Genomic DNA, 14724 nt, shown 5'->3' with positions numbered 1-14724 from the left:
CCAACTACTATATCTCATATACTGTTATTTATCTGTACAAGGAGCTTTCTTGGAGGAAGAGTGTTCTGATCTGCTACAGCCACCAACTTTGAAGGTAACTTACCCAGCCTGAGCTTTTAAAACTTCAACTCTGTCATTTTAGAAAGCCATAGGCTACATACTCAGTTATGTCACTAGTCTCTAATGAATGGATAAGATACATTCTCAGTGATATCACCGGTCTCTAGTGAAGGGATAAGCTGCATTCTCAGTGATGTCACCGGTCTCTAGTGAATGGATAGGCTGCATTCTCAGTGATGTCACTGGTCCCTAGTGAATGGATAGGCTACACTCTCAGTGATGTCACCGGTCTAGATGAATAGGCTGCATCCTCAGTGATGTCACTGGTCCCTAGTGAATGGATAGGCTGCACTCTCAGTGATGTCACCAGTCTCTAGTGAATGGATAGGCTGCATTCTCAGTGATGTCACTGGCCTCTAGTGAATGGATAGGCTGCATTCTCAGTGATGTCACCGGTCTCTAGTGAATGGATAGGCTGCATTCTCAGTGATGTCACTGGTCTTGAATGAATAAGCTACATTCTTAGTGATGTCACTGGTCCCTAGTGAACGGATAGGCTACACTCTCAGTGATGTCTCCGGTCTAGATGAATAGGCTGCGTTCTCAGTGATGTCACTGGTCCCTAGTTAATGGTTAGGCTGCATTCTCAGTGACATCACTGGTCTCTAGTGAATGGATAGGCTGCATTCTCAGTGACATCATCGGTCTCTAGTGAATGGATAGGCTGCATTCTCAGTGATGTCACCGGTCTCGAATGAATAAGCTACATTCTCAGTGATGTCACTGGTCCCTAGTGAATGGATAGGCTGCATTCTCAGTGATGTCACTGGTCCCTAGTGAATGAATAAGCTACATTCTCAGTGATGTCACTGGTCCCTAGTGAATGGATAGGCTGCATTCTCAGTGATGTCACTGGTCCCTAGTGAATGGATAGGCTGCATTCCCAGTGATGTCACTGGTCCCTAGTGAATGGATAAGCTGCATTCTCAGTGATGTCACTGGTCTCCAATGCATGAATAAGCTACATTCTCACTGATGTCACCGGTCTCTAGTGAATGGATAGGCTACATTCTCAGTGATGTCACTGGTCTCTAGTGAATGGATAGGCTACATTCTCAGTGATGTCACTGGTCCCTAGTGAATGGATAGGCTGCATTCTCAGTGATGTCACTGGTCCCTAGTGAATGGATAGACTGCATTCTCAGTGATGTCACTGGTCCCTAGTGAATGGATAGGCTGCATTCTCAGTGATGTTAATGGTCCCTAGTGAATGGATAGGCTGCATTCTCGGTGATTTCACCAGTCTAGATGAATAGGCTGCATTCTCAGTGATGTTACTGGTCCCTAGTGAATGGCTAGGCTGCATTCTCAGTGATGTCCCCAGTCTCTAGTAAATGGATAGGTTGCAATTTCAGTTTTTTTTTTGTAATTCCTAATTTAAGAAAAAGTTGCATTTCTAAATATGTACAAAAATAGTGCATAACAAGGTCACATGAAGAGACAAGACTTAAAATCAGTGGTAATGCAATAAAGTCTGCACAGCATCGATGAGCACCCAAGGAGGAAAAAAACAAAAACTATGGAAGTCACAGAAAGAGGTGGCAGGTGGGAGTCTCCAGCAATCTCTGTTTTGATTGGTAACATCAGTGAGAAGGCAACCTATCTCTAATAAATGGATAGGACGCATGCTAAATGATGTCTCTAGTTATTGAATAGGCTCCATTCTTAGTGATGTTACTAACCTCTAGTGCCTTGGTGCCCAGCATGCAGCCCCCACAGCTCTTCATGTGGCTGGTGGTGTCTTCAGCTGTACTGACCTCATGAGTGATAGCAGCCTCAAATTGGGTACCAGGGGCGTTAAGGATCATAGAGCCTATATATGTAAAAATGCCTGAACGCACGTGGTGATTATGGTCAGTTGGGGGGATGCAGGGCCATGTCCAGAGTCGCATCACTCCTCCCTTCTCTTCTTTCACACTTTTGTAGGGAATGGATACACTACATCCTTAGTTATGTCACTGCTTACTAGTGAATTGATAGGCTGAATTCTAGGTGTTGTCCTTAGTCATTAGCAAACAGATAGTTTTGCATGCTTTGTGATGTCACTGGTCTCTCGTTATGGATAGACTGCATTCTTTGAGGTCTCTGGTTATGGCTAGGCTGCATTCTCAGTGAAGTCCTAGGTTTCTAGCACTTGAAATATTTTATTGGATGTTCTATTTTCAGCCACTGTCATGTGCACACTTGGTGGTGTATTTATAAGAAAAAAAAAAAAAATACACTGCTATTCCTCATTCAAAACTGCATGTAAAGTTGTTCTTCGTGCTTTGGGCAAAATCTAATGTTCTCAAGCTATATTCTCTGCAACTTGAATGTGTGATTGCAGAAACTACCACATTATGGCCACCAGATGGAGCTGAGGAGAGTAGTTATTTCTTATGAGAGCACCATCCAGTGGCCAAAATGCTGTATTTTCCACATTCACACATTTGAAGTGTAGAAGATATAGCCTGGGAACATTTGATTTTTCTGCATTCACACAACTTATTTACATGCAGTTTTGATGGACAAGTGTGTGTGTATATATATATATATATATATATATATATACACACACATACATACACATCCCCCTTAGCCCCTGAGGAGGCTCAAGGAAGAAAAAAAAAAAGGATTGTGTAAAGGTATCCGCAATAATTAGTCCGAGCTACCCACCACAGTAAACAATTAGAATCTTTATTCTGTCAGAGTATTGTATAAAAGTAATGGGGTAATATGATGGGTGATGTGCGCCTCACACTGATCATTGCAGCATTAAGCATACTACTCCTAACGAGGGTTCCAGGCTGAGTAATACGTTGGCTAGTTTACAGAGTGTGATATTGGGTTCAAGTCCCTAGGGCAGGGATCTTTAAATTACAGCCTTCCAGCTGTTGCAGAACTACACATCCCATAAGGCTTTGTAATACTCTGAAATTCACAGGCATGATGGGGATTGTAGTTCCTGAACCAATGGAGGCCCATAGTTTGAAGACCCCTGACCTAGGATCTAACAATGGTTATATTTTCAGCAAAGACAGCTAAAGAGTGATGCCAACAGCAATGGCATAGCTGAAAATGACTGCTGTCTCAAACATGTGTTTTATCTTTGTGAATTGAGCTGAATCTCTTTCACCCAGTATTTATAAAATATTATCTGGCTGGTAGATCTGTCAGTTTTACCTTATGCAGTGTTTTCTCCAATATATTATGCAAAGCCTTTGACCATCCAGAATAAAGTCTGGTTACTCTTTTAACATATGTAGAGATTACCCATAAACCCAATCTGATCCATATCACTGAATATACAAATACAGTACAAAGCTTTCATATCTCGATATAACTTTCTGGATATTTTATAAAATAAAATTTTTGTTTTATATTTTATGTACTGATGACATTCCTCAACTTGGGGGACACATGTTAATAAAATATGTATAAAATACAATTGTGTGCATTTTTTTTTTACATCTAGGCCACAACATTGTTCATAGATGTATTTTCTTTTTTTTTTCTATTGTCTTTGATCCCTTTGCTTGTTAACAAGAAATTGGAAATTTGACTTTCTGAACAAACCTCAGGAAGGTTTTTACCATTTGGTCTGGGGGGGTAGTGCAGAAAAAGCCTGCCTAGGACAGAAGGTATGCATGTTTCTCATTCTTCCATCACATATTACAAAGATAAGAGTATTATTCCTCATTTCAGGACAGTTAGAGGCATGCAGCTCATTGTTTTATGTCCGATCAACCATATAAGAGTGTGTGTGTGTGTGTGTGTGTATATATATATATATATATATATATATATATATATATAGCCTAATATGGTGGAGCCAATATTATAAACTGCATAGGACTGTTGGGATTTCTATTCATCAGTGAAGTGTGTGTAAAAGCCTGGTTTGTTTGGAAGAGGACCCAATGAAATAGCACAGGTTATGTATGGTAAGAAGGGTCTCTGTGGTCTGAAACTGAGTATTACTGTACCTCTAGTCATCTTATTATTTATCAAGAATTTTTTTTTTCAAACCAGTACAGAGACACAACTTTTAAAACAAGGGAACCTACATTTAATACAGCTCGAGGTCATTCAGTATCAAGCAGGTGACAGCAAATGAGTACACTGATCAGCCATAACCTTATGACCACCCACCTAATATGGAGTAGATCCCCTATTGCTGCCAAAACAGTCCTGACCCGTTGAGACATGGACTCCACTAGACCTCTGAAGGTATGCTGTGGTAGCTGGCACCAAGCTGTTAGCAGCTGATCCTAAGTTTCAAGGTGTGGCCTCCATGGATGGAAACTGTTTTTCCAGAACATCCCACACAGTGCTTGATTGGAATGAGATCTGGAGGGTGTGGAGGTCAATACCGAAAACTCATTGTTCCTCAAACCATTCTTGAACCATCTTTGCAGTGTGGCAGGGCACATTATCCTGCTGAAAGATGCCACTGCCATCAGGGAATACTGTTGCTATAAAGGGGTTACTTGGTCAGCAACAATGGTTTAGGTAGAGGTACATATTACAGTAACATCCACATGAATGGAAGGACCCAAGGTTTCCGAGACAAACATTGCCCAAAGCATCCCACTGCCTCTGCCTCTTCCCATACCGCATCCTTGGTGCCTTCTCTTCCTCAGGTCAGTGAAGCACATACACCTGGCCATCCACATGATGTAAAATCTCATCAGTCCAGGCCACCTGGTTCAAGCGCAAGACAAGGAACCCTGGTTGAGAATGGCTGGTCTAACAAAGGAAAACTTTTTTCATTTAAAACCTTTTTATTAGTATGTTGAGAGGGAAAGGAGCTTCAAATGCTACCTGCAAAGGAAAGAGCCAAATACAGAAATCCTCAAACTACGGCCCTCCTCCAGCTGTTGCCGAACTATACATCCCATGAGGCATTGTAAAACTCTGACATTCAAAGACATGACTAGGCATGATGGGAATTGTAATTCCTGAACAATTGGAGGGCCATAGTTTGAAGACCCCTGGCCAAATACTTATCTGTACCACTTCATCCATCAATCCTTGCTTGAACAGCTACGCTGACTGAATATTTATCTTCTTTGGCTGCCATGGACACCTGGTCCTTTGCTGCACACTGTGGTTCAATCTGCTTATCTAGCTATCACCAGTAGTGTTAGCTGTAGAATGCCACGTTAATGCAAGTTTTTGCCACATTTTTTTTTTTTTAACCAGCCTGAAAATACCCCTGCCAAAAAATGCAGATATAAGTCTCCACATCCATGGATGCATAGGAGACATGCTGGGTAGTTTACTGGCTGTAGAAAAAAAAAAAAAACACATGAAGCCCAAAAACAGCAGCTGTAAAAACACCCAGAGGCCTTATTGGGTCCTGTAGTGATGTTGTGGGTGGTGGATGGAACCACAGAGCTAAAGCGGTGTGTCAGAAAAATGGATTTTTGTAAGATCTTACCGTAAAATCCTTTTCTCTTAAGCTCATTGACAGACGCAGTCCTCGTGATTAATATCAAATCGGGTTATACTGCCCTCTACAGGAGTAGGACACTAGGCAGAAGGAAAACGTTCTGGCCACACCTTAGGGGCAGTCCCAGAGGGTATATCCTCTCTCTCCCTACTACAGGATGTCAGTTATGTCACAAAGCAGTGTCAGAAAATTTAACCCATCCCAACTCAAAAGTAGAGGGGCGGTACTGCGTCTGTCAATGAGCTTGAGAGAAAAGGATTTTACGGTAAGATCTTACAAAAATCAATTTTTCTCTGTCGCTCATTGACAGACGCAGTCCTCTTGATTAATATCAAATCGGGACGTCCCAAAGCAGTGCCACAAATGAGGGGTGGGACAACAGAAATCAAAATTTAAATCCAGAAGGCCCAACCGGTGCCGACTAGAAGTCTTAAAGGCTCATCAAATCAAAGGATGAGACTCAACTGAAAACCCAACAGAAAAAAACCCTCGAGGTAGACCAACGGTCTCCTCAAATTGCGGCCTGCAGAACCTTGCGGCCAAAAGAGGCATCCGCCGATGCCATCACATCAACTTTATAAAATTTTGTAAAGGTATGAACCGACGACCAGGTAGCCACCTTGCAAACCTGGACCACTGACGCCTGATGGCGGAAGGCCCAGGAAGCACTAAGCGCCCGAGTGGAGTGCGCAACCCCTTTTTGGGGCCATCCGTGATCACAAAAAGTGAATCCGTTTTACGAAACGAGTCCGTAGTTTTCAGGTATACCCTGATTGCCCGAACCACATCCAAGGAATGTAACGCACACTCCCGAGGATGACTGGGCTTAGGACATAGGGAAGGCAATACAATGTCCTCATTCAGATGAAACTCTGAAACCACTTTTGGGCCAGTTCTGACACCCTGCGTGCAGAAGTAATGGCCACCAAGAAGGCCACCTTCTGGGATAAAGTAAGCAAGGGAATCTCCCTGATATTGTCAAAGGGAGGTTTCTGAAGAACCGACAACACTAAATTAAGATCCCAGGGCGGTAAGGGCGTGCGCACTGGCGGAGCCAGGTGCCGCATCCCCTGGATGAAATTCCGCACCAAGGAATGAGTAGCCAAAGGTTTCTGAAAAAAGATTGCTAACGCTGAAACCTGACCCTTGATAGTACTCAAGGCCAGCTTCTGCTCAACTCCTTGTTGCAGAAAAGCCAAGATTCGGGTCACCGAATAGGCCCGTGGGGGAAATCCAAAGGATTCACACCACGCAATGTAAGAATTCCATGTGCGATGATAGACTTTTCTAGAAGTCGCTTTCCTTGCTTTAATTAAAGTAGGAATAACTGAAGTTGACAATCCCTTGTCCTTCAGCACCTGAGTCTCAATAGCCAGGCCGTTAAAGCCAGCGATTGTAAAGCAGGATGGAAGATCGGTCCCTGAGACCGCAGATCCTCCCTGAGAGAGGAAGTCTCTAGGGAGCGTCTGCAACCAGCCTGACGCAGTCGGCGTACTCGGGTTGACGAGGTCAGTCCGGAACTACCAGGATAACTGGAATTCCTTCCACCTCTATCCTGCGAAGAAGCTTCAGCAGCAACTTGAGAGGAGGGAAGACATACAGTAGCTGATACTGTCCCCACGGGGCGACCAGCGCGTCTGCTGTGTTCGTCTGCAGGTCTCGGGAGCGGGTTACAAAACTCTGCGCCTTCCTGTTGAGCCGAGCTGCCAACAGATCCACCTCCAGGGTGCCCCAATGAAGGCACCGCTGGTGAAATATCTCTGGATGAAAAGGCCATATCCCTTTATCCAGAATCCAACGGCTGACATAATCTGTCTGCCGATTTTTCCACCCCCGGAGTGCATACTGCGGGGAGAGCCGGAACAAACCGTTCCGCCCAATGAAGAATGCTGGCCACCTCTATGGCCGCCAGGGCACTCTTGGTGCCCCCTTGGTAATTGACATAAGCCACGGCCGTGGCCTTGTCCAACTGAATCCAAACCGGGTTGCCCTGAAGCTACTCGGTCCAGAAAATCAGACAAAGTCTGATCGCTCTGTTCCAATACATTTATCGGTAACCTGGATTCTGTCTGAAGAAATTACTTCTCCTGGCTGAGCATCGGAGACCGAAGCTACCAGGCCAGAGACTCTCTGGTCCGCTCGCTCAACCGGATCCGATTGTCCAGAGAATCGGGATTCCGATTCCATCTGAAAAGAATCTCCTTTTGTGATCTTTTGCAAAAGTGAAGAAAACGTTCTGCTCAAGGAGGGGGAACTGCCGCTCCCTGTTGCATCAAGTCTATTACTGCTCCCCGCAAAGCTTTTAAGCGATCCGGGGATAGTCGAATATTGGAAGGGAAGAATCGCACCGGTAGAAGTGATTGAAACTTGATCTTGTATCCCGACCGCATGACCTCGCAAACCCCTTTGTCCGGGACCCTGGAAAGCCATGGATCCGGAAACCGGTGAAGACGTCCCCCCACCCCAGAGATGGGTGGGGGCGCACCTTCAGGCTGTCTTATCTTCAGGTTTGGCTGAGTCTGGCTTTTGTTTTCCCGACCAGCGCCCTCTGAAACCCCCTGCAGGGGCTTTGGAGGCCTTCCCCTTATCGCCCGCCCCAGCGGAGCGAACAAACTTTTTATGAGCGGAAAAAGAAGGTCCTCGCCTGTTACGAGGTCCTTTACCTTTAGCTGTCTGTGGTAAAAAAGTGCGCTTACCCCCAGTGAGATCCTTTATAATCTCATCCAAGGTGGCCCTAAACAGGCGATCTCCCTGAAAGGGAAGATTAGCCAAAGTCTTTTTGGAACCTTGATCAGCCGACTAGCACTTTAACCATAACACGCGTCTGAGGACCACTGCTGAAACAGATGCACGCCCTAGCAAGGGAGTGGCGTCCAGGGCGGCGTTACAGATGAACTGTAGCCCTTGTATAATCTGCTCCAGCAAATCTGATACTGCCGGGGGGATACTTCTCCCCTTTATGTCAGGGCGTAACAATTTGGTCCATTCTGTCAATGTTTGTGAAACTAAACCAATGGCAATCACTGGCCTAAATGTTGACCCTATCAGGGAAAAAATGGAACGGAATTCGGCTTCCACTTTTCGATCCACCGGATCCCTAAAGGACGGAGCGTCCTCCAACGGGATAACAGTGGCTTTATTTAGTCTGGAAATTGGTGGGTCCACCACTGGTGTTACCGTCCATTTCTTAAGGAGGGATTCCTCAAACGGATAGCGCCTAGCAATGCGTTTGGAAATAGCAGGGGTTCGTTTTGGATGATCCCATTCTTCCTTAATTAGGTTACCAAAACATTTGGGCAAGGAAAAAACCTTCGCCATTTTGGTAAGCTTGCTGGTACCAAAGGGAATTTCAGTGTCATCTACCTCTGCCGGTGTAACCTCAAGACTTAAGGTTTCCCGGACAGACATGACTAGTGCGTTCACTAACGCTTCTTCTTGTGCTATAGCGGAGGCAGAAACGTCCTCCTCACTGTCTGAGGAGACCGTACCCGAGACAGCAGCCCCAGCAGAGGGACCTGCAGCTGCAGTGACCAGCTCAGAATCCGTATCTGAAGTATCAGATGAATTAGGGGTAGGCGGGGGTCGCTTCCTTGACCCCCGTCCCTGACAGGCTACCTCCACCCGGGATACCAAAGACTCCAAAACTGCTGATAATGCATCAATCACAAGTGGGGTACTGGAGGGTCCTGCGGCCACCTCGAGGGGATCAGGTGGGGATACATGTGTGGCAGGGTCCATGATTATACAAGACACTTGCCAGCAAACAAAAAAATAATTTCAAAGAAAACTTTTTTTTTTTTCTTAGTCCCCCAGTGCAACAGCGCCCCTCAGTGTTACCTGCTTGGACCCCACAGAGAGAGAGAGAGAGAGAGAGAGAGAGAGACCCCAAGGCTCACCACCTGATGCACAGAAGTTTCTATCAACCTGCTCCCAGCACTGTCTGTTACAGACAGGAAGTCTTTGGCTTGCTTTCCCGGGTAAAGGAGGCGGCTCCGCCCCTTTACACGCCTTCCGGCACCTCCCAATTACTCCTTGAGGTGTTTGGTCATCTCAAACATGGCCGCCCCCATGCTGGAGGCACGAGGCTACGCCAAGATGGCGGCCCCGCGCGACCTGCGGGAAAATGGCGGCGGCCTGTGGAGGATGGCAGCGGCTTGTGGCAAGATAGCAGCGGCCTGCGGGAGGTGTACGGCCTGTGGGAGGATGGCGGCCTGCGGGAGGATGGCGGCCTGCGGGAGGATGGCGGTAGTCCAGGCACAGGCATCAGCCTGTATTGCACCTTATGTATCAGGTAAGATGCTATCACCCTCTTACATGGCCATCCTAACAGTAATACCAGCCACTGACTTCAGTCATGGTCCTTTACAGTGGCCCTCATACAGTGACTTTCGATTGTCAGCTCCCAAACCAAGCCTTCTGGTTCCTATTCAATAAATCACCCTCAAGAGGGGGATCTGTGACACCTGTTATAGGATAGAGGGGGGATCCAGGATTATAAAGGCCCGGTCATCCCATGGAGGGCCCGCGTCCACCCATAAACCTGACAGGGGGAGAGGGGGAACATTTTACTCACCATACCGGAACAGGCAGGCGCCAACTCCTGACAGAACCCCTCTCCACCGAGGTGGGGGGGCTGTCGACCAATACGGACGCCGTGACTCAGTTTCCAACTGGTCGTCGGCGTCCAGGCGAGACGTTTAACTCGCAGGGTCAGTCCCCATCCAGTGGGACTATGTCGCGGCCGACCCAGCGCGGAGCTAGGGCCTGCACGCGCTTGTAGGCTGACTGGGGTGACCACTGGACCTCAACATCCAGCCCGTCGCCCAGTTTCAGCATACTTGCTTGAAGATCTCACAGGAACAACTGGAGAAAAAAGCTGCCTAAAAAAAGTTTTCTAAAAAAAAATCTTGCCAGGCCCAAAGATCCCAGCAAGGAACTTAGGTCCTTACTCCTAACTAGACAGAAAAAAACTGACATCCTGTAGCAGAGAGAGAGAGGATATACCCTCTGGGACTGCCCCTAAGGTGTGGCCAGAACGTTTTCCTTCTGCCTAGTGTCCTACTCCTGTAGAGGGCAGTATAACCCGATTTGATATTAATCAAGTGGACTGCGTCTGTCAATGAGCGACAGAGAAACAACCTTTTTCATTGCAGATAGCACTTAAAGCGGAGTTCCACCCAGTGAACGTTTTTTTTAATAAAAATACCCCCGGGACAGTCAGGGCTAGTGCATTCCACAATGGATAGCCTCTGATCTGTCCCGGGTTGCACTTACCTTTTAGAAGAAATACTTACCTTGAAAATGTATTCTCCAGCGCTGCCATCTCAGGTGTGGGCAGCTTGAAGCCAGCGCGATCCTCTTCTGCATCCTCTTCCATCTTCTTCGGTCCCACGATGCACTGCACCGGCCCCGCCGTCACTTCCGGTGCCGCAGCGTCATCCCTGCACAGCTTCTGGGCATGCCCAGAAGCTGTTTTGCAAGGTATAACAGCGCCTGCACCGGAACTGACGTCGGGGCCGGTGCAGGCGCATTGATTCCTGGGAGCGATGACGTTCAGCTCTCAGGAATCATTGCATGCCAGGAAGTGACGACTCGCCGTGGCCGCCGAGGGGAGGAAGAGGAAGTAAGGTAAGTATATTTTATTCTAAACGAGGAAAGTAAAAAAAAAAAAAAATTGCGATTATCCATTTGTTTTTCAGGTGACCCGGAGCGAGAAGATGGAGGTAAGTATAATTTTAGGGTGGAACTCCACTTTAACAACATTTGAAAAAAGGTATACAAGCTTTCCTGGTTGATATAGACAAGTTTTCCTTTAGATTTACATATTTATTTAGGTTATTAAAACTGAACTCCAGGCACAAAAACTTTAAATATATTCCTCAAAGTATATAAATCTACTTTGTGTGCAAGCCTTTGCAAAAACAAAAATTACTTTGTAAAAGTAGCATTGATATATCGTCCCATTGCCATACATAGCCTGTGCAGAGAATAGAGCTGTGGGAGGAACCCAGCAGACCACACCCACTACAGGCTGCCTGCAGAAAACTACCAGGGGGTGGGGTTAAGACCAGCCCCCCTGAACAAGGAGAGCACAGCAGAGACCGGTCTTTATTATAGGAAGCACACCAAGTTAATAGTTCAGATTTAAAGCACATGGCCATCAGGGCAAGAAAACAACACGGGGGCCAAGAAGGGATTTTTCTTTCCACAAAATTGACACAAGTCCAAATCACTCAGAAGTGATGCACAGTGTAAATACTTCCTTTGAAATGGCTGCAAGCCTAAGGAGTGAGCTGGGCTTCGCTGCTGCAGATTTATCTTAAGTGTCCGATGGACAGAATAGGTACACCAACCAGGTCAATCCTTCAGATCTAACTCGATCTGCAATGAGGGGAGGGATTTCTGTAGAAGCTCCAGGATCATCTCCTTCTTCTCGATTCCTGGGAGATCGCGCAGAAATAAGTATTCCAAGTTCCTAAAAATGAAGTGGGGACAAAATGGGAATTAATGAATGGCTCATTGGTATAGTAAATAAGTGCAGATTCAGGGCCAGTTCCAATGTGGTTCAGTTTTGCCAGTCCGTTCATTTGAATAAGCTGCAAAAATGCAGTAGAACGTTCTAGCACTACACCAAACCACATAGTACCAAGCAATTTGGTGGCCTCAAACACTGTATTGAAGAGATGCATTTGGAGTGCCATTAACAATTCATTGCCACCCACATGCAGACCTCAAGGGCAGCATGGTCATCTGCGGTACGAGAAATGCACACAGAACACGCCTTTCCTGCACTGCATTTTGGTGTGAACCCGCCATTATAGAAATTGGAACATCGGAGCTGTATTAGAAGTTGCAACACCTGACCAGCAGCCATTCTAAGGTGGCCATACACAGAGCAAATTTAGCCCGGTTCCTTATAAAATTCAGTCACCTCTAGCCTGACATCCCTCAATTGGGAAATTAAAAGGAGCTGGGCAGAGAACTGCCAACCAAACTGCGCCTGTGTCCAATCAGATGTAGGTACGGTTCGGGTATTTTGACAGATTGCAGGAGCCAGCTGTCAAAATACAATACAATAACTGCAGTGGGAGATCCATCCATCATGAATGGAGGGATCGGTTAGATCTTTTCCATTCAGCCTGCAGGTTGAATGGAAAACATACATATATACATACAAACTTTAATAGCATCCTAGTCTTAGTCCGTAGGGATCAATATTGAGTTGGCCCACCCTTTTCAGGTATAACAGCTTTAACTTTTCTGGGAAGGCTGTCCACAAGGTTTAGGAGTGTGTCTAGAAGAATGTTTGACCATTCTTCCAGAAGCGCATTTGTGAGGTCAGGCACTGACGTGGACGAGAAGGCCTGGCTTGCTGTCTGCACTCAAGGCCCCTTTCACACTTGCCGCTCCGTCGGCGGACTCCGTTTTTCTCAGTGGGGGGATCGATCCGCCGATCCCCCGCTGAGCAGGTGGATGACAGCTCTGTCAGGTCCCCGTGCTTCTCTATGGGGGAATCGGATGAGAACGGACCGACTGTCCGTTCTCATCCGAACGGCCAGACGGATGGAAAACAGGGTTTCCATCCGTCCCGATTTGACGGATTGGATTGGATGTCAGCAGACATGGCTTCCTGTTCCAACATGACTGCGCACCAGGCATGTATATGTCCGATGGCATTGGACATGTCTGATATGTCCAGAATCTAAAGATGTTAAAAACCCACTAATGGTGGCAGTATCAGCTGTAAGCTTATTTTTGTTTTTATTAGCAAGCTCTGGGCTTTTCTGTAAGGCCTGTTTTACACAGACTTCAGCTTGTAAAAGAGCAGTGTGAACAGCAAGCTTTAACAAAGTATTTGCAGAGCTTTCAGAAAGCTTTTAAAAGTACCATTCAACTCCAGTCTGTAAATGTTGAGCACAGATCCTAATGAGAGTGTTGCTTGCCATTTCAAGTAAGCTTCAACAAGTGCTGAAGCCTGCTAGCAGCTTGTTTAAAGGATAAGTTCACCTTTAAAAAAATAAATAAATGCACATATGTTAGCAGGTAAAAAAAAATGTGCATTTACTATTTTTTTTTTTTTTGGAGCCTGGAAAGCATTGGACTAGTGATCAGAATGCTGGTGCAATGCAAGGCTCCTGCAGACTATCAGTGTAAGCTGTCTGCCTGTACATCTTATGGGCAGACAGTTTCACACTGATAGGAAGAATCAATGAACTACAATGGCGCTCAACAGCGTAGTAGTAGTTCATTGAGAACTACAAGCTGATAGCTGCAAAGGATGACGGTACTTGTAGTTCATTCATTCCCAGAACTCTGTAAAAGAATAGCACAGCTGTGTAAGTGGAGCACTGCTCTTTTCAAAAAGTGACAGCTGCTACAGGGAACTTTTACCTATACTGCTGTCACACAGAGGTAGCGGATCCCCGAGCGGCTGCAGTAACATGTTCCGCTCTAAAAATGGGTGTAACATATTTCCAAAGGTGAAACTATCCTTAAAGTGGCAATCAGCACTCCCATTAGGATCTGTGTTCAACATTTACACAAACTGGAGATAAATGGTACTTGAAAAGCTTCAACAAAGCTTGCTGTTCACACTGCTCTTATACAAGCTGAAGCCCATAAGAAACAGACCTCAAAGCGATCTGGGCAGTTGTAGAGCTTCTTGCTTTTATGTGACTTGAGGGGGTGCCCATTCCCCATATGCACACGTAACCAAACACAAATGCGCACAGTCATGCAACACATAAAGCAGTATTGTTACACAGCGGAGTAAGAAAAATATTTTTAGGTCTCTCATTTACAGTTACCTTCAACTGATAAGCTGTGATTGTTATCAATTGTATTCTACAGGCCCTCTGCTCTAAGAAAAGTTACTGTAAAGCCTTTGGCAGTTTTAAAGTAATTTTATTTTTTTGCCATAAACGCAGATTTACATTTTAATGTTTTGTAACTGCGCTAGGATATCAAAGTGCCAACTAAATAAATATATATATATATATATATATATATATATATATATAATCTATATATCTATATATATAAATTAATGGTGTAAATATACAGTATATGTATGACCGGCTGCTGCTCCAATAAGGTGCTCAAGCCTCAAAGACTAAATGTGACTTTTAAGGCTCTGCCTAGTCGAATGAGTAAATATCATACATATAGAA

At 45.5% G+C, this 14724-nt stretch overlaps 1 protein-coding gene across 1 annotated transcript in view; it reads right to left on the bottom strand.

The window, feature by feature from the left end:
* Window positions 1-11773: 11773 nt before the first annotated feature.
* The window catches only part of DMAC2L (distal membrane arm assembly component 2 like), a 23166-nt gene continuing 20215 nt past the window's right edge, over window positions 11774-14724 (bottom strand). The window contains exon 4 of the mRNA XM_082242902.1: window positions 11774-12029. Within this exon, the coding sequence (XP_082099028.1) occupies window positions 11912-12029 (118 nt within the window). The 3' untranslated portion in view covers window positions 11774-11911. The remainder of the gene's footprint in view (window positions 12030-14724) is intronic.

Source organism: Pelophylax lessonae, assembly GCF_965119305.1.
Source record: "Pelophylax lessonae genome assembly, chromosome: 13".
In the NCBI taxonomy this organism is placed as follows: Eukaryota; Metazoa; Chordata; class Amphibia; order Anura; family Ranidae; genus Pelophylax; species Pelophylax lessonae.
Note: the sequence above shows the minus strand (reverse complement) of the source record. Positions and strands in the feature narration are given on the sequence as shown.